The sequence below is a fragment of the Podarcis melisellensis genome, assembly GCF_964234715.1.
Source record: "Podarcis melisellensis genome assembly, chromosome: 13".
NCBI lineage: Eukaryota > Metazoa > Chordata > Lepidosauria > Squamata > Lacertidae > Podarcis > Podarcis melisellensis.
Window position 1 is genome coordinate 31,169,436 of NC_138545.1, and position 24,821 is coordinate 31,194,256.

The window sequence follows — 24,821 nt, forward strand, 5'->3', positions numbered from 1 at the left end:
TCCGTTTGCATTTGGCGGGCGAGCGGGGTGGGGTGGGCGAGGACTCTGCCACACTCAAAATGGCTGTGATGATGCCGGCGAACGTAATTGTACAAACCGGAAGAGGAAGTGCTACGGGCTGCAGGAAGGATCAGATCAAGTTCCGAGCACGTGTGCGCGTAGTGGCTGCTTCTCTTCGCCGGAGGGACCCCCAGCTGCTGATTCCAAGATGGGCAAGAAGCCCAAAGTGGGGAAGACCCGAAGGGACAAGTTCTATCACTTGGCCAAGGAGACTGGTGAGAAAATTGGGGTGTAGTTCTGATTTATTTGTTTACTTCCTTAAATGTAATAAACGACCCCAATGTATGTCTTGCCCTCATTCCCAGATACGCGGGGATAGTTGCTCGACAGAGAGGAAAAGTTCAGAGACACTCTTTCCTCGCTCTTTGCCCTGTGAGGTAGTTACTATGGCTTAAGTCTTGGGCTGGGTTTGATTTGTGGATTAACGGGGGCCCCGGATGGGTGGTTGAAGTTGAAACTGTTCCACTCCGGGATAGCTGAGTCGGTAGAACATGAGACATAATAATAACAATAACAATAATAATAATAATAATAATAATAATAAATAAATAAATCTCAGGGTCGTTACGTTACGTCACGTTACGTGAAAGATTCTCGCATTGCAGGGGGTTGGACTAGATGACCCTCTTGGTCCCTTCCAACTCTGCAATTCTGTGATTCCCTGAGGAGGCAGGGGAGACCTAGCTGTAAAGTTTCTGCTGAGGCTTGGGTAAACAGTAACCGACTTAAACTTGTGGGATGTAGAATTAGGTTAAAGTTTATATTGGGCATTGTCAAGCTTTCCAAACCCAGGTTCCACTTTGGGGACCCATTTCTTAATATTTTACCATATATTAGCAAGGCGGCAGTGTATCTGTTGCAGCACACGTCTTATCAGATTCTGACCCACCTGTTGAAGAACCATTGCTTTACATGACTCTTAAGAGGAATTTTATAATGCTTAAGTATAACTTGCATATGGGGGGTGTAATCTTCTTGCAGGGGGGCAAAATATTATTACTAATAATAATAACAACAATAAAAGCAGCAACAGTTGACATTTGATAAGTGCTTTCAGATGTTCAAACTGTTTTAGTCACCATCTTTACAACAGTCCTGTGAGATAAATAAGTGTTATTCCCCATAATGTAAATGGAGGGGACTAAGAGGAGGTGGCTTACCTAAGACCACCTTAATGAGTTTATGACAGAGGCAAGATTTGAACTGGGGGCTGGCTTCCCGATTCATAGCTTAGTCTCTTTAACCACTACACTATGCTGCTCTTATGATTCAAGATTTGGGTGTGTATCCATTGGGCTTGCTTTAGATAGTCCTTCTTCAAGGGAAGGACCATAATTCAGTGGCAAAACATAGGCTTTCCATGCAAAGGTCTACACTGACTAGCACATGCACTCCCCAGGGTTCCATCCTTGGCATCTTCAGGTAGGGGTAGGAAAGATGCTTGTGTGAACAATGGACACGACAGCACTTTTTCCTCTCACGCCGTTGGGCCCACTCTCACTTAGATAAATTGCCCCCACCTCACTGAACAACTCTTTACTTGAAGGTTTCTTTTCCTTTCCTCTTAAAATTCTAGCCCAGAGTATCCTGCGGGGGACCTTTGTAAGGGGATATTTAGTAAGTAGGAGTCTCAGACAGGTTTTCTTTAAATAAACAATAAAGATTTATTTAAGGCAAGATAGTATGTAACACAAATGGATTAAACTTGGGTTACTTCAGGCGTATAGTACGATTACACTTTAATTCGTCCTCAGTTTTGCGTTATAGGTTTGGTTCCAGTGATACTTTCTTTCAGTTATCCACCCCCTTTAACAATCCTGCTCCTGAGGTACCTTAAGCAATAGACTCAAGGGCTCCCCACACCCCCTCCCTTCACTGGGTTTGGGAGTTTCTTCTTTTCCTAAGAAGAATCTCTCCCCTCCAGAATAGATTTGAGTTCCAAGTAGGCTGTTCCTTTCCAGCTCCTACTTCTCCTGGCTCAACCTCTGCCTCCCAGTAAAATTCTGGTCTATACAATACTCTCAGAGGGGAAGTTGTCTTTTTCCAGAACCAACTCTTTCTCAAATTCACTCTTTCTAACTCAACCTGTCTCCCTACCTATCTCCCGACCTCTCCAACCCACTCACCCAACCTCACTCTACCTCCCACTATATCTCAAATCCTTTCCTTTTAAAAACTCCCCCCTGGAACCACAGCCAATCAAAGGCTGCCATTCATTAACAATTTGCTGGCAGGGAAAGAACACCCCCCCACACACACTCTTTTGTTTTTGATCCAAGCAGTCCAGCAAAACTAACTTTTCCATCACACCCCGGATAGCTGTTTTTTGTCAGTCAGTGTTAATGTAATCAGCCTTTTGAGTCCCAAGACTTTCCTTTTGCACAAACATGCAACTGGGGAGCCACTCTTTCAATCTTAACTATTATATTTGTACTGTGGTAGAGCAGCTGGTGTGGCCTACCTTGTTAAATTACAACCTAGCAGCAGGTCCCAGCCAGCTGGTTGAGGTTGGGCTAATGATGTGCGAAGGCCAGTTCAGGCTGTATAAAGTGGCTTCCTATGTTACCTAGGTTGGGCTAGCTAAATGATATCTGGGCCACATTCTTTTCTGGCTTAAAATTTGAGGCACACTTCACTCTTGTGCTATAGGGTATGTGTATTGGATTGATAGTGAGATAGATAGATAAACTGTTCTTGATCAGCCCCTGGAACAATGACCAGCCATTCTCCTTGCATCTCCAGGATAGCCCATTCAATACTACTTCCTAGTGGCTCACCCTCATCTTGGCCAAATAAGACAGTGCTCAAGAATAGGACTTTGCCTTACAGGGTTGTTCTGGGGATTAATTGGGGAGGGGAAGAGCCATGTACGCTACCTGAAGTTCCATGGAGAAAAAGGGATATAAATGCATTGAATGAATAAGGTCTAACTGGGCATGTCACTCCTGCATCCCTTTTCCAGGATTCCGTTCCCGTTCGTCTTTCAAGCTCATTCAGTTGAACCGCAAATTCCAGTTCCTTCCAAAGTCTCGGGCGCTGCTGGATCTGTGCGCTGCTCCTGGAGGATGGTAAGTGACTGGCAAGCAGGGCAGGGGGCATATGGAGGATGTTTTGTTCAGGATTAGAAAAGTCTTGCTACTGACATGTTACTGGTACAGGTCACATATATGAGGCTGTGTGGTTCTGACAGCTGGGGAAGAGCTTCCGATAAACAACAGCAAAATATGTTCAGTATATGCCAGTGATAATGTTGAAATTTCAAGATACTCATTTGCTTTGGTCCTGTGACTTGCCCCTGAAAGGATCCCCACTGTGGAGATATTTGGGGAAGTCAAGGTGAAGTGGACTGCCTCTGAGGCTTCAGAACCACCCCAAGTGGACTTGTAAGGTTTGCAGCTGCCCTTGAGCTGTCCATTAATGAAAAAAAGCACCACCCGGAGAGGAAGTGAGGCTAATTCTGAGAGCGACAACACTGGCTTCCAATCAAGAAATGCCTTCACCAAGGTTCCATTTTTTACTTTGAATCGCTGTGCTTTTGGGAGGGGCAGTGAAAGGACCCCATCAGAAGCAGAAAACATTTTTAAAGAGGAAAAGTTATTTGGTCACCAGCAGCAATAATATTTATATATTGCTTAATATGCAAAACCCCTAAGCTGCTTACAGAACATGCAGTCAAATAATATTAAAAAGAAAAACGTACGTACAATGTTTAAAACAAAAAATGCAATGACATACATTAGTAAAAATAGAGAAGTCATCAATAAAACATTCAGTTAAATTCAATAAATAGCAAAACAGAACAATGTGATGAATGGCAGTCTTTTAGTCATAACTTCCTAATCTCTGCACTCACCCTGTTGAAATTCCCTTGTGGCGACCATAACCCAGGTTTAAGGTGGCACTTGGCAATTAGCTTATATACCTGAATTTCTAAAACTGGTTTAGGCATTTCTTGGTCTCCACACCCACAACCATTATAATCAGTAGGGAAGACACCCAAAGGCTTTTGTTTGAAATCACAATTTTATTAATTTATATTTTCAAGATAGCCTACAAAATAGAACCATAAAACAGATCAAAAACATCAGAAACAAAAACAATTATCGTAGCAAGTAAAAATAAAAAAGCAATAGTTATAAGATCAGTTAACTGATCTTATCCAAAGGCTTTTGAAAATGAGGCAAGGGTGCCTTGGATTTGAGGTGAAGCACAACATCTGTCTCAGCCAAGACAAATATTTGTTTTTTTTCCTTAAGGGCACAAAATATCTTGCATCGGTAGCCTGCCCAACATTTGCTTGCTTTGGTCCAGCCCATCGTACAGAGGAAGGGGCAAGCAGTTGGCTTGATTTCAAGTTGTGCTCTAGATAAAGGGTTCCCGGGAAAAGGGACTCTCTTGCCCGGCTCTCCAGTTCTGAGAAGGGCGAGAGCTCTTCCCTGCTGCACTAATTCTCTTGAGGCTCTCGTCGGGGGCTGCATGCCTGCAGTGGGGCAGGGCCAAAAGTGGTTGGAGCTACCCTTCTTTTATTTCCTTTTCTGCCACACCTCTCTTCCCACCCAGCATGCTGCAGAAGGAGGGATAGATTGCTAGCTGTCAGTTCAGGTTTCTGGGAAGAGCGGAGGGCTTTTGAAGTTAGGTCCAGGCTGTAGGTTGACCACCCCTGTCCTGAAGATTCCCTGACTCTGCCTTCGCAGAGCATGTTTTGTAGGCCTTTCTTTGCACAGATTATCAGTAATCTTCGAAACAGCCCAATAGAACAGACTGGAAAGAATATTTTTGTGTTACAAATGCACACACGCACCCAGAAGATTGTGCTTTGTCTTATTATAATTAATTTAAGATTTGGACAGAGAGCCTCCTGGGTCAGAACAGCCTGTCTTTAACCACTGTGCAACACTAACTGGCGTTCATTTGAGATAAGATTTGATTTTAGTTAAGAGCCTCCTGGATCACACCTCACTATCTTTAATCATTACATAATGCTAGATGACATTCAGAAAGTCTTGGTGCTGGGGTAAGAGCAGGAAAGGTTTAGAGTTGCAGCGGCAACTCAGGTTTTATCAAATGAACCAGGTTTGTTCTCACTCTTTGGGTGTCATTGTTGACTCGCTCAAAGGTAGACCTGATTCTGTTCTTCCAACAGGTTGCAGGTGGCTTCGAAGTTTATGCCTGTGTCCAGTCTTATAATTGGTAAGTAGCCTTGATGCGGGAAGAAGAGAGGGAAGATACTTAGAGCAGAGCCCCTAATTTAGCCTAGCTTCCCATTTCCCAACCCAGATGTATCTGGGGAGCTCACAAGAAGGGACATGAATCATAGAATTGTAGAGTTGGATGGGACCCCGAGGGTCATCTAGTCCAACCCCCTACAACGCAGGAAACTCGGCTGAAGCATCCATGACAGATGGCCATCCAGCCTCTCTGCCACTGCTGCTCTCCCAGGTGTTCAGAGACACACTGGCTAGAGCCAAGATAGGGAACCCGTGATTCACTCGAAATTAATGGACTACAACTCCAGCCAGCGTGACCAGGGGTCAGAGATGATGGGAGTTGTAGTTCAGCAGAGCCCGGAGTGTCACAGGTCCCCCACCCCTCAAGGGAGGGAGGATGTGGGGCTGATGTACACAAAAGGAGCATGGCTTTTCATTTGCATAGTAAAGAGCATTGTGAACTCCCCAAATACATTATCTTCTTGCACATCCTCTGTAAGGTAAGTAATATCCCTGACGAGAGGCTGAGTGCAAGGGGCCTGCCTAAAAGGATCCCCACCCAGATTCCTGCATTGCAGGGGGTTGGGCTGGATGACTCTTGGGGTCCCAACTCTACAGTTCTAGGATTCTCTGTCCATGGAAGAGAGCGCATTTGAAGCAGGTTCGTTTCCTGGTTCAGAGCCCTTGTTTCTTAATTGCCAGGTCATGCCAGCTCTCCTGAGCAGGCAAATGAAGCAGTGGGAGGGGGCTGGGGGTGCATTGAGCAAATTGCCCTACAGCAGGGCTGGGGAGCCAGGCTTTGGTGGACTCCAGATCCCATCATCCCCCAGCCGGCATGGCCAGTGGCCAGGGCTGAGGAGAGTGGTTGCTTTCCTACGACCTGAAGGGCCACAGCTTCTTCATCGCTGCCACAAAGCATAAAAGGGGTTTCCTGATGCTTCACACGTGAAAGCAAAGCACATTGGGAGAGTACGTCCCTCAGGTCCCAGAGTCAACCCTTTGTTTAGAAGGATTTCTAGCAGAAGGAAAGACCACCTGCGGTAGGGCTTGGGAAGCTGCTGCAAACCAGAGTGGGCAGCACTGAGCTAGGGCAGAGCAGCCCTCCCAACGCAGGTGCCGCTGCTGCTTCCCTGGATGGAGTGGCAGCAGAATTGGGCAACGTGGCTTCTCCTGGGGGTCTACCTAGAGCAGTGTTTCTCAAACTTTGGCCTCCAGCTGTTTTTGGACTACAACTCCCATCATCCCTAGCTAGCAAGACCAGTGGTCAGGGATGATGGGAACTGTAGTCCGAAAGCAGCTGGAGACCCAAGTTTGGGAAACACTGATCTAGAGGCACTGATTGTTATCCACTTAGGCATCTTCACATGAAGACATGTACACATGTACTTATTGATCTGTACAGCCCAGCTGCCATGTGCTCAGACTGCCCTAGTTGAATATTGCAGCTCAGTGTAAAGCTCAGCTAGAGTGTACACAGATTGCACACACTTTGAATGCGACGCATTAACATCCTCTGTATATAAGGCAGTTTTGCCTGTAACGGGCTATGCTGCAGAAGTTGGGCAGTGAGATTCCTGGCACTGTGTTTTTCCTAAAGAAACGTCTTCCCCCATATTTCCCTCCCTGCTTCCTCCTGTGTCTTTGATTTCAGGGGTGGACCTGGTTCCCATAAAGCCCATTCCCAATGTGGTAACGATGCAGGAAGACATCACCACGGAGAAGTGTCGCCAGGTAACTTGCTCTCTCTTCCCGGTACCCACACCCTGATTCCCTGCGCAGCTAATTTTAGTCTTCCGTCTCGCCTGCCTTTGCCATCCTCATCTCTCATCTGTTTGGGGAATTTACACACCGGATTTCATGCTCATTTGTTTTTCAATGAATAAATCCCAGGGAAGGTAGCATTTAAAAATGGCGATGAAAGCATAAAACGTAACAAGGTCTAAAAACACCAGAACAAAATGCCAAGTTAATAAAGCAGCTCGAGACTCTTCTGTGTTCTTGTCTGCTCTCTGTACCTCGCTGTTTCTCTCTCATGCACACCAAGAACATAGGCAGAAGAAAAGCCCTGCTTTTTCAGGCCCATGGCCCATCTAGTCCAGCACCCTGTTCTCACAGTGGCCAACCAGATGCTTGTGGGAACCCTTCGAACAGGATCTGGGTACAATAGCCCTCTTCCCACCTGGCAGCTGTGGCTAGGAGCCTTCCTTTCCCAATGACATCCTGCCCTCTGCAATTAGGCAGAGATGTTTTGTCCTTGGTGAATTCTGTCACGTACTTCTCTGCATTATACTCAGCTAGGTATTGCCCCGAATTCAGTTCTTTTTCTCTCCCCCCTTCCCAGGCCCTACGCAAGGAGCTGAAGACGTGGAAAGTGGATGTTGTGCTGAACGATGGGGCTCCCAACATGGGAGCCAGCTGGGTACATGATGCGTTTTCCCAAGGTGTGGAGCTTTCCTTCCAGGGGTTCTGGGAGGGAGCAGGCGGTCTTCTCGCCGGCGGCACGTGTGGGCTCTGTCTCCTGAAGGAGAAGCAGGTGGCTGAGCTGCATATCCAGAGCTGTGTGCATAGAGCGCCCAAGCTGTCAATCACTGGGGGGTACAGGAGCAGCAATGAATCTCATGCGCACAGGACAGGCCGTGTGAGTCCCAGTGTGCATGTGGTGTCAATTTTGCAAGACCCCCTTGGCTACGTCGTCCATCTGCTGCAAATCATATAATACATGGTGGAGTTGTGTCCCTGCATTTGACACCAGTGAGAGCTCAGCCTCAGATGGGACTGTAAAGTCACGTTCGTGTGCTGCCCTTCCTTCCCCTGATCTTGGCCATTGAGAAAGAGAGGCCTTCATCAGAGCATAAGGGGTGTGCCAGAGCATGGGCCTTTTAATCTTGCAGTAGTTTTAAACCCATGCTCTGGCTGCTTCCAGGTTAGACTACTGCAGTTTTGGAACTCCCCCTGCCACACTGGTTGCCCCTTCCCTGTCAGCACTGTCCTTTTTTTTTGGCTGCCTTCTAAAGGGACATTTGTCTATTCAGTCATTTGGAAGTGAGGTTATGGGGCTCTGTAGAAAACTGGAAACCGTGTACAACTTTATTCATCGCTGTATTCTGCCATGTGGTCATTGGATGAAAGGTGGCTCAGTCGGTAGAGCACAAGACTCTTAATCCATGAAGTTTAGAAAGCAAGTTGTTAATGATAATATTTGGGGCTGCTTTTAAAGATTTATTATTGGCCGGCTGAATGCTAAGCACACGCATGGTGCTTTCGAAGCATGTTTAAAATAAATTTCTCTTGCAATCTATGCAACAACCCTGTAAGGTAGGTAAGTATTATTATGCATACATTGCAAAAGGTTGCTGGGGCTGGGTGTTTTTGTGCATAAACGTGTTGGTGGATTGGGCTAAACACCAAGTCAGCAGCCCTTGCCACCCATTTCCCTGGCACCGTCTCATTCCCTTTCCCCCTCTGCTCTCCCTTTAGCGAACCTCACGCTGTCAGCGCTGAAGCTGGCCTGCGACTTCTTGTCCAAGGGCGGCTGGTTCATCAGCAAAGTCTTCCGTTCCCGAGACTACCAGCCCCTCCTGTGGATCTTCCAGCAGCTGTTCCGCAAGGTCCAGGCCACCAAGCCCCAGGCCTCGCGTAACGAGTCTGCCGAGATCTTTGTGGTCTGCCAGGGTGAGTCCACAGAGAGGGAGAAGTGGGCACAAGGTGGACACAGAACAAGATGAGCAGCGGAAGGCTTGGTAGCATCATGGCTTTATCCTTGCGAACTGCACTGATTGATCATTTCATTTCTGTATTGCTTAATACATTAAAAACATCTAAGCGGTATATATAGAAAACCGAAGCGACAACAGACAACTTTTTAAATACTACAAAAATGCGCAGTTGCATATAATCGAGTTAGGTTAATACAAAGTTACTAATACCTAGAAATCAATATATAGTGGTACTCGGGAAGTCGAACGCAATCCATTCCGGAAGTCTGTTCGACCTCCAAAACATTCGGAAACCAAGGCGCAGCTTCCGATTGGCTGCAGGAAGCTCATGCAGCCAATCAGAAGCCGCGTTGGATGTTTGGCTTCCAAAGAACATTCACAAACTGGAACACTCACTTCAGGGTTTGCGGCGTTTGGGAGTTAAAATGGATGAGTACCAAGGCGTTTGACAACCAAGGTACGACTGTAAACTCATTTTCTCTTCTGCTACCACTTTCCCCCTCCAGGCTATTTGGCCCCAGATAAAATCGACAACAAGTTCTTCGACCCCAAGTTTGCCTTCAAGGAAGTGGAGGTGCAGGCCAAATCCGTCACTGAGCTGGTGTCCCAGAAGAAGCCCAAGGTTAGTGGACAAGCAAACCTTAAGGAGATCAGTTTATCTTCATTTTGAAATAGCCAACTGGCCAAAACACTGCCTCCAAAGGAGCTTTCTCCACCACCTTGCCTTCTCTGATTTAGCTCCAGAAATGCTCTTCTCTGATCTTGAAAGGATAAGGAGCTGCAAAGGAAGTGGAGTAAGGCTGGGCAATATCTGGTTTGCAGCATCGCAGTATATTGATATATATTGCAGTGTCTGAAATTAGGATGGAGCCATGCAGAGGCTTTGACTGGCTTTGTGGCTTTTCCTGCATGGTGAATTTTGCTGGATCCTGCTCTTGTGATTCGCTGCCCCCCCCAGGAGACAGGGGAGAACGGGGCCAGCAGTTAACAGGGGTCGCAGGAATCAAGAGTAGTATTGGCCAGCCTCACGGTTTTTCCCACATTGTGATTTTTGCACAGCACAGCACACATATACACATTGGGATTTGATATATATTGTCAGGTCAAAATTTATAAAACTAGTCACAATATCACAATATCAACTTCAAACTGGTTTGGGGTGATATATCACCCAGCCCTAGCGTGGATTGCTTACGAAGTCTGTCCGTCTTGCTTTAGATTTCTACTTTGGATACTGACTGCAAATTTCCACGCTTTTGCTTGGGCGCAGTGCTAACCTGTGGCTTTGAGGCATCAGTGGGAACAAAAAAATTCCATAGTTAAACTATGGAACTTAACTCCCACAAGAGGCAGTGATGGCCAGCAGCTTGGCTGGGTTTAAAAGAGGATTGGACAAAATCATGGAGGATGTAGGGTTGTGCTCTACTGCCAAAGTCAAGAGGCACTTATGCCTCTGAATTCCATTTTCTGGAAACAGTAGGAGGGGATGGTGCTGTTGCGCTCAGTTCCCGATTGTATGCTTCTCACAGGCGTACAATTGGATGCTGAGAACAGGTTGCTGGACTAGATGGGTCAGTGGCCTCATCCAGCAAGGTTCTGTTAAAATCCTTGGCACCTGTGGTGGACCTGTTAAAGGGTAAAAGAGTATTGGGAAATGATCCATAATGAATTGAAAAAAATGCTTTAAAGTACTTTTCCAAAAAAACAAAACCAGGATCCTTTTTGTTGGGGATATTTCAGACGGAAATTCCCATGTGTCAGAAAAGGTTATTTATGTATGCCACTACTGCGGCCCGTGTTTTGTTAGCCCCCAAGTGGAAAACGAGCGAGGTCCCAACCAAAGAAGAATTGCAACTTAAATTGACAGAATATGCTCAGCTTGCAGACTTAACATATAGAATAAAAAAAACAAGAAGAACATACATTTAGAGAAGATTGGAAAATGTTTATTGAATATATGGGGGGAAATTGTGTACACTTGAAAAGGTTGGCAGCATTAAGATAAATTCAAGAGTGTAAATAAGTTTTGATGGATGGAATACTGAATGGTTTAGTTTGTGTAAAATACGCAGGCATTTTTTTGATATGAAAAATGAACCATGGAAAGAGAAGAAGGAAAGTCATTGAGATTTTTGTTTAAATGAGTATTCTAAATTGTAAAACAAAATATAATAAAAATTATATATAAAAGATAAATAAAATCCTTGGCACCAGGAAAGTCAAGAGAAAAAAGATGTTGAGGTTGAGGTGAGTGGCATGGAGGCGCACGACTAGCCCAAGTCTCTTCTCCATAGTCTCATGGCTTTTCTCCTCATTTTTATCTGCTGTTCCTTCCAACTAGGCAGAGGGGTACGAAGATGGCACCACAATTCTTTATAACCGCTGCACACTGACGGACTTCCTGAAGGCCCCCAACCCTGTGGACTTCCTGGCAAAGGCCAGTGAGGTGAGCACCCAGGTGGCCGTGACCGGAGAGTTGCATAGCATGGGGTGGGGAGGGCTGAATGTTTGTGGCAGCGGCTGGTTCATCAGGAGGGTGGTAGCAGCATTAGACACTGGAGAACCTGGAGGTTTTGAGTTGGAGGGGTTACTAGCTGCAAGAACCAGGTGCTCCAATCCTTCCGTTGCTTATGATATCTTAGTATGGCTTCAGTTTGGTCTTCCTGTGCAGGTTAAGCAGGTTCTGCTGAGGAGGCTCATTAACATAGGGCAAAGCCCTTTGGATGGATAATGTGATTGGTGCCTCTCTCATCCCCTTGCCTTTCCTAGATTGTCTTCGACAGCGAAGAGCTGGAACGTCACAGCGCTACCACCGAGGAAGTGCGTCACTGTTGCCGGGACATCCGTGTTCTGGGCCGTAAGGAGCTCCGGTATGTTCCTCCTTTAAGGGTAGGACTTGGGGTGTAGGAAATGGAGGAACAAAGCCCACCTTTTGTTGGAGAGAGAGAGGTTTTGAAGAGATTCCTACTCTCCAGCAGAGGAGTTAAACACAATGGCAGTTGCTCCAAAGCACATTAAATCTTGGTTAGATTTGCATCTGCCTTCATCCACCTTCAAGCAAATGTTCCCCATGAGAAAACTTAGGCTAAAATAAATAACAGACACTTGACTTTGCAAACAAGTGAGTGTTTTACTCACAGTAGTTTCTCAGTGTTACATGTCTCCATCTACTGGCAGTGCAGTGAAGATGAAAAAAGGTTCTAAACAATCTTTGAGTTAGCAAAGATGCAGACTTTAAAATCTCATTTCAGAGAGATTCAGTTCCCTTCAGAGAGACATGGCTTCTTGCTTGTTCCAGTAAGCTGAGAGGAGTGGGGGGGGGGCAGAACCAGCTGAGAGCCTGCTAAGCCACACCCACTTGCAACCTGAGCAGGTTCACCCTTTCAGGCGTGCAAATGTGAGTCAGTAACTGTATATTATGGCACCTTTCACGTCCCAGTCACAAAAGCAGCCGCAGGCCCCCTAAAACTATGGGCAGCAAGAGCATGCAAGCAGCTATGCTAGATCACCACCCTTCTAGTTTGCCAGCCATTGCCCACATATTTCCAGTTCACACTCATAAAGGCTAGAAACTGTTTTGAAAAATCTAAATTGAATGATGCACCCAGTTCCCATTATGAACTGCTTCTGTACTCCAGCTGAATCGTGGCACAAACACACACCCAGCCCTGGAAACTGGGACAAAAGTAAACAGAGGGGACTTTCTAAATCTCTCACTGAAAGTCCCAGCTCCATAGTAGCTACTGGTCAAGGCCCTGCGATCACCATCGACTGTGCCAGAAAACAGGTGGGCAGGCATAGAGTCTGACTGTCGTCTTCTTTGCGTTGCTCAGGGGCCTGCTGAACTGGAGGACAAGGCTGAGGCGCTTCCTTGTCAAGAAGCTGAAAGAGCAAGCCAAGGAAATAGATATCAAGTAAGAGGGGCAGGGAGGGGGCTGGCAAGGTTCTGCTTATGGGGCAGCCAGCTATATAGGCTGGGGGAGGGAAGCGGTCTGGATTTGCAAAGCCTATTTTCCCTGTTTTCAGCCTGAGCTCTGGTGAGGAGGGCGAAGGGGAGGACGAACCACAGCCTGAGCGGACGAGTCCAGAGACCCCGAGCAGAGAGGAGCCAGACGAGAAAGAAGAGGAGGAGGAGCTGGAGCTCAAACTGGCAGAGCTCAAGGCCCAAGAGATGGCCGAACTGAAGAGGTGGGTGGTTTTTGCAGCCCCAAATTGCCAGCTCCATTTGTGTCTGATGACAAAGGGCTGCAAGGAGGGACCACGTGGTGTTCCAGAACTTCTAGGGGAAGCTGGTTGACAGGTGGGCGGGGGCTGTGGGAAGCCTGGAACGGTAGAGATGCCCCTCATGCACAAGCCACCAGAGAGCAGTGTTAGAAACTTGGATATATAAGCTGGGCACCCTTATGGCTTCTTAAACCAGGATTACAGTTGCTGAAACGGAATGCCTAGTTGACAGCTCGAAAGTACTATTTTTCAATATGACTTTTTGGAGCCTGAAATTCATTCTGGTTGTGCAGATAAAATAACATGGGATGTGTTGCTACTGTGTGAAAACAGTCAAGATCCAAGTGTCCCCAGGCATGCACCTCCAAATGGTGGAGACCTCAGGCGCCATCATGGTACCCAGGCATCTTTACTTGTTCACAAGTGACCAATAGCCAAGTGCGCCTGGGGAATTTCGAACATTGGCCCAGGGGGTGGGCCATCTTCCTCTTTCTCACTGTTGCCCTTGCAGAACTCCTTGTCAGCCTGGATAGCTCACTTGGTTAGAGCGTGGTGCTGATAACACCAAGGTTGCAGGTTTGATCCCCGTAGGGGACAGTTGCAAATTCCTGCATTGCAGGGGGGGACTAGATGATCTTGGAAGTCCCATCCAGCTCTACATTTCTGTGAGTCTATGAACTCAGCAGGGGATGAAAGTAGCGTTAGTTAGCTCTTCCTGCCATTGGCTCCTGCTCCAACTATTACTTTGGCCCCCTGCCTTCCGTCCCAGCCATTCCAACGGTCTCCATCCACCACGTCACCATCTTTTTCTTTGCCAACACCAGGAAGAAACGCAAGATCCTGCGTGAGCGACGGCGGCAGCGAGAGCGCGTTGAGCTCAAGATGGATCTTCCCGGCGTTTCTGTCGCCGATGACGGTGACACTGGCATGTTCTCCCTCCGGGCCATCAGCAAAAGTCAGGTAAGCAGGAAGTGTTGCAAACATGCATTCAAAGTACGGGCCCTGGAGGATTCGTCTTAGTCCATCTTTCCACCACCTGATGCCCTCCAGATATTGTTTGCCTGCCATTGCCCCCCAGCCAGAATGAGTGATTGCCTGTTCATTGTTACTGGTAGGTGAGGCCCACTCGGTGGCTCCTGCTCTGAAGGTGGCCAGCGCAGGGGCCTGTGGAAGAGCCTTTTTGGTGGTGGCTTCACAGTTGTCATGTGCCTTTACAGTCTTTGTTTTGGCAGCGGGTGGAGACACACCTCTTTCATCAAGCTTCTAGAGGTGTGATGAGTAAAGCCAGTTCTAAGTATGATACAAGTTCCTCCTAATTCACATATCCTGTTGAACTCATATGATGCTTGACCCACCCATGTGCTTGGAGGGAAGTCCATAATTTAGGAGCTGCCATGGAGAATGCCCACTTCTGAGGGCGGTGGGACTACCAAGGGTCCCTCACCCACATTTATAACACCCAAAAGGGTCTGTAAGGATGGATCCTTCAGATATTTGGGTCTTAAGTTTTAATAATTTTGCTATGTTTTAATAATTTTGCTATGCTAATGATTCTGTTTTGTAGCGTCTTGCCCTGTGCCTGTTGCAATGAAGGGCATTATAAACACGCTTTAATAAACAAGGAGAACTTCTATTGTTCATATTTGTCTATTTAGTACATTTATATGCTACCAAGGAGCTCCAAGTTGTACGCATGGTTCTTTCTCACCCTACCAAAAATATATATATACTGTCTCAACAGCCCTGGCGCCCAAGGTCACCTGAGTGGGGGTTCGAAGCCTCGTATCCCTTGTCTTAGTCTGACACTCTAACCATTGCACTACACTGCCTAGAGTGAGCAGCTTGGAAGAGTGGTAGCAGCTCCCAGCGGTAAGGAGAGCTGCCCTCTAAGATGGTCCCGCCTTCCTTTGACACATCCCATACACACACCTGTGCTCTTCCACTTCTAGTTGCTGAATGAGGTTTTCAAGGGAGACATGGCGGCCGCAGATACCTTCGTGGCGACAGCAGCAGGTGCAGACGATGACCTCTCGCTTTCAGAAGGGGGAGACTCCGACGACGACATGTCTCTGGCCAGCGAGCTGGACGAGGAGGAGATGGCGGAGGTTGAGGAGCGGTCAAGGCAGATGAAGCGGGCCCAGGCCCCACAGCTGAGGTACCCAAGGGGGGCGGGAAGATGCAAGGCAGGTTGGCTGCAGTAATGAGGTTGGCTTTACGTTCTGGAGGGAGGCGGAGAGAGACACCGCAGGTGGTCTCCTCACCTGAGCAGCACTAAACCTGGGGGTGAAAATTACTGCAAGATCATGGCTCCCCCTTCTGTGGAAAAGAAGGATCCGAATGGAGAGAGAGAGAGAGAGAGAGAGAGAGAGAGAGAGAGAGAGAGAGAGAGAGAGAGTGCGCAGAAGCCTGGGGGGCTGGAAAATCAGGTGGAATTATTACCTTGAGGATCTGCTTTCTAGAACGATTGCTAGAAGCAGGGGGAAAAGACATCACAAAATTGCTGACCTCGAAAGCCAAACTGTTATCTATTTGTGATTTTTTTTTAAAAAATGCCTCACACAAATAGTTAAAGATAAAACTGTACTTGTCAGGTTGGCAACATTTGAACAGTAAGTGTTGTTTACAAGCTCCTCCAAGCAGCATCTGCATGAGGTCCCCTCACCTTCTCAGTCAAGCTAGAACTATTTGAAATAACCAAGCAACTGTCAACTCCCAACTGCCACTTCCTTTCCGCAACGTCATTTATTGAATGTGAATGCAATGTACTGGAAGATCATGTATCCCCCTTCTGTGGAAAAGAAGGATCTGAACTCGGAGAGGGAGAAAGAGAAAGGGGGGAGGAGCAGGACAGGAGCTGGGGGGCTGGACAGTCGGGTGAAGTTACTACCTTGAGGGTCTGCTTTCTAGAACAATTGCTAGAAACAGGGGGGGGGGGGAGAGACACCATAAAAACACTGACGTAGAAAGCCCAGCTTGCCTTTATTCTGCTCCCATCCCTGGAGATAAAGGAATTGTTTTGGTTTTGGTTTTGTTTTATAAGCTGCTTTAAACAGTGTCAGACCATTGCTCCATCTAGCTCAGTATTGTCTACACTGACTGGCAGCAGCTCTGTAGGATTTCAAGCAGGGGACATCCCATGCCCACCTGCCAATGCCGGGGACTGAACCTGCAAATCAAAAGCTCTTGTCAACGAGCTACACCCCTTTCCCCCCAAATGCTCAAGGCAATAGGGTGTGGACAGATATTATTCAGTCGCCCGTTAACCCTCAATATGCCTCTTAGGTGGGATTTCCTTATTCCTCCCAAGTGGGAGTTCCTAGTCCTCCAACAGCAGTAGGGATACACCTGTGAGTCCAACCAATCTCCCTCCCACCCATCTCCGGTGGGCTACAGGTGGGTCTCGTGTGTTTCCAGTGCTTCGAGCTCTGCTGGAGTTCTGGCCAATGTGTTTACAGGGTTGCCAAGGAAGAGGAAGAGGAGAGCGCCGAGGCAGAGAACCCACTTTTGGTGGCGCTAGAGAGCAAGGAGGAGCGGCAGGAACATCAAGCGAGTCTGTGGTTTGGCAAGGTGAGCATCTCCTGATAAGGTTCTTTGGCCTCCTCCATGACCAATGATGGCATAGCTCAGGACTGGGTGACCTGTGGCCCCGCCCAGTGTTGCTGAACTGCAGCTCCCATAGATCCCTGACAACTGGCCGGGCTTGCTGGGGCTGATGGGAGTTGGGAGTTCAACAACAACATCCGGAGGGTGGCAGCTTCCCCACCCCTTGGTCTAGTGGGAACGCTAAGAGCATCATTATTGGAGTGTCATGTTAGATTGGCTCAGCTTTCCAGATGGGTGCCCTGCAGCCAGAGTAGGTAGCTAGCTATTCTAGGAAGCAGCACCTTGTTTGAGCAAGGAATGCTTCCAGCTGTGCCCTTCACGTTTCTGTTATCTGCTGTCCAGGAAGCTTTTGCTGGGATTGACGACGATGCTGATGAGGCACTAGAGATTGGGCAGGCGCAAGTTCTGTCCCAGAACCGGGCAGAACCTCCCCCAGGTAAGCAACATATTTGAGCCTGAAGGATGACAAAATCTATCCATTCCTTGAGCGACTAAATGCAGACTTCCAGTGTCTGCTGATTTCAGGGGTGACAGCAGAGCTAGCAACTTCTTGAACAGTGGTAGGATTTACATTGCCTTCAGTAACCAGAAGAGCTAATATTGAATCCAGGCTTGAAGACTGATTTGCTATTGCAGAAAAGCCTGTGAATATAGACTGCCGATAAGCTGTTGGTTTTTCACACTTACCATATATGAAGGGATTTCATATACTAAGCTTGGCATCCATGTACACTGGTGGAGGAAGAGGAGTGCGGGGGGAGCGCACTGCCCCTGGCAGTGCGATCCCGGCAGGGTGCCATCGCGGCCGCACGCCCCGCCCCCGCAGGCAGTGCGCCATGCCCCTGTAGGCGGTACACCCCGCCCCCATGACGCACGCCAGCCCTGCCCCCCGCCTGCTCTCCACTCCACACACACACACACACACCCCGGTACTGGAGCATGAAACTCCGTCACTGTCCATGTATGTGAATCTTGACTCTCTGGGGCTGAGCCTCCTTCTTCGTTCCCTCCCCCCCACACTCACGTTTGCCCCAGGCCAGTTAGTTCAGGATGACTGATGGTAGGCGAGGGAGAGATTTTCTCACCCTGTCTGTGGTTTTCTCTTACACAGCCCCCAAAAATACAAAGAGGAAAAAGACGCAGCCCCGGTCTGGTGCTGCGCTCGAAACGACACTCGAGGTAGGCCCAAAGCCTGAAGGTCCTACAGGTGCAGCTGAGGGGAAGGGTTCTGACACGGGGGAGAGTGACAGCAGCGACAGTGATGATGAAAGGTGAAGTACTTTTAAAAGAAATGCATAATTTTTTTAAATTAATTTTAAAATTTTACATCCCACATGAACATCTTTCAACATACCAACCGCACTGCTCTAGAAGTTGAAGTCACATTCCTATGTTTTAGCCCAAAAAGTCCTTCCGCATATTGTCATAAGATTTTGGTGGACTGCACATACCGTCCTCTATTTCTCTTGTGCTGCTGCTCTAGGTTTCTTTGAAAAAATCACTGTTTTAAGCTCTCTCTTTCCATTGCACTCTCTTGCTTAATCCCTGTTGCCTCACTTACCCAAATCCTTCTTAGGATCACCTTCATCGCCTCCCATGATGTTGCAGCTGAGATCAAGTAGGATTTTAGTTCTCATGAAATGGATCCAGCTATTAAATCATGCTGTGGTCAAGGATCAGTGGGATTGCTGCTGTTCCCAACTGTCTTCATCTGCTGCTATATTGTTATGTTTGGTTTTTGTAATGGTTCTAGGGGTTGCTCGTGCGTAAATTGACACCACACCTGGCTAGGTTACCTGGGTGAACCCTTTCTGTCTGGACAGCCTCTCACCCGTGGCTGTCTCAATCACTGGCAGAATCCGTCAGTGGGCGTTTCTTGAACTTCTTCCAGCAAAGAAGCTCTTTGACGCCTAGTCGCCGCTTACTCTCCCTGCATGGAAGCCTTCTGCGCAGGGAGGGTGTGGGCAGCGGAGGACCCGTGCTCTCCCCGCTGGTCTCCGGCGAGGAGTCATGGAGCCACCTCGCCGATTCCCCCATCTGCCCCTCTTCTCCACTGGTGCTACGCTGAATTCCTTCCCCAGCAGATGGGCTGCTTCTCTCCCTCCCGGGACGCTCTCCTGAACCCCTCTGGAGCCCTCCCTCTCCCTCTGGCTCCGATGGCAGTTCCCTGACAGTTTTGGTATTATTGTGTATTGTGTTTTGAGCTGCCTCTGGAGTTTGTTTGTTTTTACAAGTAAAGGTGAGGTATAAATATTTTCAGTTAAATTGGAAATATAGCAGGGGAGTGCTGTCTGTTTAGAGACATCTCCTTAATTTGGTCAGTGAGACTTAGCTGCTCTATGCATTATTTCATTATTTCATTTTTAAGGCTGCCTTACCTCTGAAGAGCATTAAACATTGTTCAATGGCACAGCTGGTAAACATTTGGTTCTCTCAGGTTTGACAATCATCATATGCAGTATGTAATGAGATCAGTTACAAAACAGCACAACAGACAGAAGAAGATGAGTTTTAAAACAATACAAAAAGGGGGACACCTACTTCAGAAACCTACTCCTCCGGCCCGAACAGCAAGTTGGAACAAAATGGTCTTCAGTTACTTCTGGAAAGTGCTAATCGTGGAGACCTGTCATATCTCAGCAGCCATGCTGCTCCACAGAACAGCCGCACCAAAAGTTACTGTGGAGCAGGCTTCTGATAACCTTGGAGCTGGAAGGAGAAGCTCTCCGGCAGAACGCAGTGGCCCACTGGGTAAACAAGGGATGCAGTATTCTCTCAAGGTCCCTTGTCCTAAGATGTACAGGGCTTTACATGTTAGTACCAAAACCATATTGACCCAGTGGAGGATCAGCAGCCAGTGCAAATTGCAGAAGCGAGGTGTATTATGTGTTGCAAGAAGGAGTTTGGATTTGATATCCTGCTTTTATCACTACCCGAAGGAGTCTCAAAGCGGCTAGCATTCTCATTTTCCTTCCTCCCTCACAACAAACACTCTGTGAGGTGAGTGAGGCTGAGAGACTTCAAAGAAGTGTGACTAGCCCAAGGTCACCCAGCAGCTGCATGTGGAGGAGCGGAGACGCGAACCTGGTTCCCCAGATTACGAATCTACCGCTCTTAACCACTACACCCCAGAAGCGACCTAGCTACCATATTCTTCACTAGCTGCAGCTTCTGGACCAACCTCAAGGGTAGCCCCACACAGAGTTCATTGCAGTAATCCAGCCTTGAGATTAGCAATGCATTCGCAGCTATGTTCAAAGGATCCCAATCCAGCAACCGTGACAGGTCATTAAAAAACACTCTACCTAACCTCTACCTAACAGAGCTGGATTCAGGAGCAGGAGCCTTGGTGGAGATCCCAGAGAAGTAAATCCCAGAGTTCCTGGGAGTTCCTTTCCAGCTTTCCATGTTGTTTAGATTTTGGTGAGCAGTATGCCTAATGTGACATTTCTAAGGTTTATTGGATGGGACGTGGGAGCGAAGGCGTCTCATAACTCCCTACTCTTTCCATGTTTCAGGGAGCAGCCAGCCTCATGCAAGGGAACAAAACGGCTCCGGTCAGAGGAAGAGCCAAGAGGCATTGAGGTGGTCCCCATCGATGATCCAGGTGAGGATGAGCCAAGAATGGGGGCTTTTGTACCCTGGTTGCTTGCACTTCCTCTCTGAACCTTGGAGCTCGAGAAGCCGCCTGGAAGACAGTCTGAAATGTTGTTGCAGCTGCACTCACCCGGCAGTTCGTTTTCTTTCCCCAACAGTTCCCCAAGTGTTAATTTTTGCAGTATACTTGAGCTTTCACACAACTTCTGTAAAAAAACAGTGGACTGTGGCACATGGTTAGCACCTATTTCTATGCTGTCAGATTTTTATTTTTAATCCATTTTTCAGCCCACTTAACCCAGAAAAATTCAGGAGATAAAATGAAGAGATTTAGAGCAGTATACAGCAGTTGTTTCCTGCTGTTTTCATGTGGGGATCATAGAGGAGCAGAAGCCTGGATATGCAGAAAGTGCGTAGTGACAGTGTCCAGTGATCTGAATGACATTTAGGTATGTTTAGCCTGTAGAAAAGGAAGTTTGAGAAGATGATATCACAGCCATCTTCAAATATGTGAAGATGGACCCTGCTTGTTTTCTGCTGCTCCAGAGGGTAGGACCCAGACCAGTGGATTAAAGTTGTAGGAAAGGAAACTCCCGTTAAGAATTAGGAAGAACTTCTGTGGCAGTAATTCAACAGTAGAACAGACTGTTTCAGAATGTGATAAACTTTCCTTCACTGGAAGTTTTTAAACAGGTTGTGTGACCATCTCTTAGTTGTGTGACCATTCTTTAGTTGCGATTTTAGTTTTGCGCGGGGTTGGACTAGATGAGCACCAGGGGGCCCTTCCAACTACCAAGTTCTCTGATTCTAGTGCTGCGGGATGATTTATCAGTCCCAAAGCCACAGGGAAGACTTAACACAATATTCCCCACGTCTGAATGCAGCCTTTGTCTCTCTGCAGTGAAGCGAGCTCGGATTCTGGACCCCGAGGGCCTGGCACTGGGCTCCGTCATTGCCGCCTCCAAAAAGGCCAAGAGGGATTTGATTGATGACTCTTTCAACAGGTAATGGCGAGTAGGGAGGAGTTGGCAAGCTTCTACGTGTCCCTCATCACCTTGGATTGGATTGATCTTTATTACGGCCATTGGCCCGTCACACGACAGTTTCCCATACCACCATAATGTACTTGAACCTCCAAATTTAAAACCGCCAAAACTTACAAAAAAACAGACAAGAACCAAAGCAAAACAAAAACAAAAGACCAACATCATACATTACAACAAATTTGTAACATAAACATCGCCCTCTGCTCATAAATTAATAGAAGACATCAATGGTGATATCACCTAATTACATCCTAAAACATAGATCATGGTTTAAAGGGATTATCCGAGCCACACAGGAGTCCGTTTCTCTTCTTTAGGGATAGGACGCTGATCATCACCTTTTAACACAGAGATTTGCATGTGAGCATGTATCACCGCAGAAGTGTGATACTTCAAGACCTTGCACCTAGAGCTGCAGCCTGACACACAGATGCTCTGTTACACTTTAATTACCAAGAGAGATCACCAGTACATCAGAGCCCCAATTGGAGTGAAAAAGCAGGTGGTACTAAATGTCAAGTAGAAGGTGGACAGTAAAGCCTGATATTTGTGGGGGTAGGAGGGCTCCAACTGCAGCTTTAACTGGAGCCGGCTGATTTGGTCTTGAATTATTTCGGCTACTTTCACCTGTGAGCAGGTAATCCTGCTGCAATTGGGTCCTCCAGTCATCCCCGATGAGGTAAAGCTGTGAAGAGTCTCTGCAAGAGTGCTTGTTCTGAGAGCTTGCCTCCTTTGAGCTAAGAAGCACGCTTGAAATGTTTCCCCATCCTAAAGAGTGAACTGTGCCTCCAGTTTTAATTTTAGGGAGGGGAGGGAAGCAGGCGCTTGTTTTGATCTGCCTGCTTACTGCTCTTCCTGCCCCCAGATACACCTTCAACGAGGAGGAAGACGAGCTCCCTGAGTGGTTTGTACAGGAAGAGCACCAGCACCGGCGCAAACCACTGCCCCTGGATCGGCAGACGGTGGAGGAGTACCGCCAGCGCTGGCGCGAGATCAATGCCCGGCCCATCAAGAAAGTGGCAGAGGCCAAGGCCCGCAAGAAGCGGCGGGTAAGCAAGGGAGCAAACTGCCCGTTCACGCACACAGAGTGGGAAACTGCCCTTTTCCAGATCAGAGGATCTGTCCATCCTTATTGCCTTCTCTGACTGGCAGCAGCTCTCCAGGTTTATTCCAAACCCCACAGGAACCCTGCTTGCCTGCCCTCTCCCTCAGTGCCCTGACTGCTCTGTCCCTCTCCGCAGATGCTGAAGAAACTGGAGCAGATGAAGAAGAAAGCAGAGTCGGTGGTGAACACCGTGGACATCTCTGAGCGCGAGAAAGCTGCTCAGCTGCGCAGGTAGGTCTTCAGCTTTGCGGGGGGGGGGGCGCTTCCTGTGGAGAACAGCAGGGTTGCTACATGAATCCCGCAGGGCTCACAGAGGGAGATTCTGTTTCCTCTTGAGGTCTGCAGCGTGTAGATATCACAATATTCTTCCAACTGCAGGGAGGGGTGGGGAACCTGAGGCATTTTTAGATGTTGCTAGGTTACAACTCCCATCACAGGGCCTGATGGGAGTTGCAGTCCCACAGCAGGGCCGCTAGAGCCACCGTTCCTAACCAATCACAGAACAGCTTCCATAGCGTTCCCAAATGAATGAACCACCCAGGCTCTGGGGAAAGCCAGGCCTGCTGTGCTTCAGATATAGCTAAATCAGTCCCCTTGGAACCGGATAAACTAGTTATCTTTCTTGGGGCCAGTCTTCTAGGGTCAGATTTCCAGACAGAGACTGGAGAGCTAGCATGGTGCAATGTTACCAGTCTGGGACTCAGGAGACCATGGTTCAAATCTCTACTCTGCCACGAAGCCTGCTGGGTGACCCTGGGACACTCACAGCCCAAATTAACTTCACAGAATTGTTGTGAGAAGAAAGGAAGACACGACAACCTTTCTGTTTCAGAGGAAAGGTGGGATATGAATTGAATAAGTAAAATAGCAACTAAATAAACACAAGAGACTCTGGAGCAATTGTACAGGGTTCGAAGAGAAGCCTTTCGCTCATAACTCCCCACTTTCCCTGTGTCCCCCCCCCCTTCTCCAACAACAGCATTTACAAGAAGGCAGGGATAGGCAAGGAGAAACGGCAGGTGACCTACCTTGTGGCCAAAAAGGGCGCTGGGAGGAAGGTCCGGCGCCCTGCCGGAGTCAAGGGCCACTTCAAAGTGGTGGACAGCCGCCTCAAGAAGGACATGAGAGCCCAGAAACGCAAGGAACAGAAGCCAAAACACCGGCAGCGGAAGAAGTGAACCATTTTGTCCTGCCGCTTCGTGGGTGCTAAGCGAGCAGGCCTCTTGCCACCCTTGAACATGTCAGCATCTCGAACTGCGCCCCAGGAGTCTCCAAGCAGCAGCTGACCAGGTTTGTTGAGATGTCACATGGAATTTCAGAATTCCTGGCGCTTGGTTTGGTGGCTGGTGGTGTGAGCTGTATGTGCATTGGGACAACATTGCCTGGGCTCATTTTCTTGCTATCCTGGCCCACTTGCAGCTCACCAGGCGTGTCTGTGGAGAGGCCTCTTCATGAAATACCTCCCTTCAAGGTGTCTGCCCTTGGTTATTAAACATTGTTTTCTCATGAACTATCTCTGGCTGCTTTTATTTTTCTTGTCAGTAGTGCTGGCACTCTTTTAGAGTGGTAGGGTGTTCCTTGTATTGCATCAAAGACAAACATCCCTCCCCATTGTTCATAGCTTTGATTGACACTCCGCTGATTACAGACATGTGGCACAAGATCCCAGGCATGTTGGGAGTAGGTTCCTTAACGGATCAAGCTGTTTAGGGCTTTAAAGCAGGCGTGGGGAACTTGTGGCCTATTATTATCATAGATCTTTGTTTACATGTCCTTTACCAGCAGGCCCCAGGTCAGGTTATGGCAATTAAAAACCAATTACTGTCCTCGGAATAGGGTGTGCCTGGAAAACAAATGTTTCCTGTGTCAAAAGCTAAGGTAAAAAAAGGCTTGTCTTCAGCACTGTCTGAAAGCTGTATAATGAAGAAGCCAGATTCACCTCTTTGGGGAGGGAATTAACACAATTCTGAGGGGGGTGGCAACGCCTCTCTTAAAACTCAGGACAATCTGTAGGCTGTCTTTCAGGTATTTGGGGCCTTCTCCACTCCCAGAGTTCCCTGCAAAATAGAGTTGATTTGCTAAACCACTGTAGCTCTATGAAGGGAACAGGGGCCTCCGAACAACTCTCAGCAACCTTAACAAACTACAGATCCCATAATTCTTTGGAGGAAGTCATGAACTTTAAAGCATCATTCTGCTTTAAATGCATACTCCTCCACTGATTAAATTGGAGCATCCTGTTTTTGGGGGCCCAGAAAGATGC

At 47.8% G+C, this 24,821-nt stretch overlaps 1 protein-coding gene across 1 annotated transcript; it reads left to right on the forward strand.

Annotated features, from left to right (window-relative positions):
- The first annotated feature begins 108 nt into the window (after window positions 1–108).
- FTSJ3 (FtsJ RNA 2'-O-methyltransferase 3) lies at window positions 109–24,068 on the forward strand. The gene is made up of 21 exons (XM_081885587.1): window positions 109–275; window positions 3,023–3,128; window positions 5,204–5,250; window positions 6,919–6,998; window positions 7,609–7,708; window positions 8,745–8,939; window positions 9,490–9,605; window positions 11,325–11,429; window positions 11,753–11,853; window positions 12,817–12,897; window positions 13,010–13,171; window positions 14,032–14,167; window positions 15,157–15,362; window positions 16,663–16,774; window positions 17,153–17,246; window positions 17,922–18,081; window positions 20,329–20,417; window positions 21,309–21,411; window positions 22,319–22,502; window positions 22,695–22,789; window positions 23,538–24,068. The coding sequence occupies exons 1-21, from the start codon at window positions 209–211 to the stop codon at window positions 23,734–23,736; spliced, it is 2,538 nt and encodes an 845-aa protein (XP_081741713.1). The 5' UTR covers window positions 109–208; the 3' UTR covers window positions 23,737–24,068.
- Window positions 24,069–24,821: the final 753 nt, after the last annotated feature.

What these genes read in the sequence shown, in the direction of transcription:
- FTSJ3 (XM_081885587.1), top strand. Translation starts at nt 209, where the DNA reads ATGGGCAAGAAGCCCAAAGTGGGGAAGACCCGAAGGGACAAGTTCTAT. An exon ending in TCACTTGGCCAAGGAGACTG is followed by an intron (nt 276 to 3,022) that starts GTGAGAAAATTG and finishes TCCCTTTTCCAG; the next exon opens with GATTCCGTTCCCGTTCGTCT. An exon ending in GCCCAGGCCCCACAGCTGAG is followed by an intron (nt 15,363 to 16,662) that starts GTACCCAAGGGG and finishes ATGTGTTTACAG; the next exon opens with GGTTGCCAAGGAAGAGGAAG.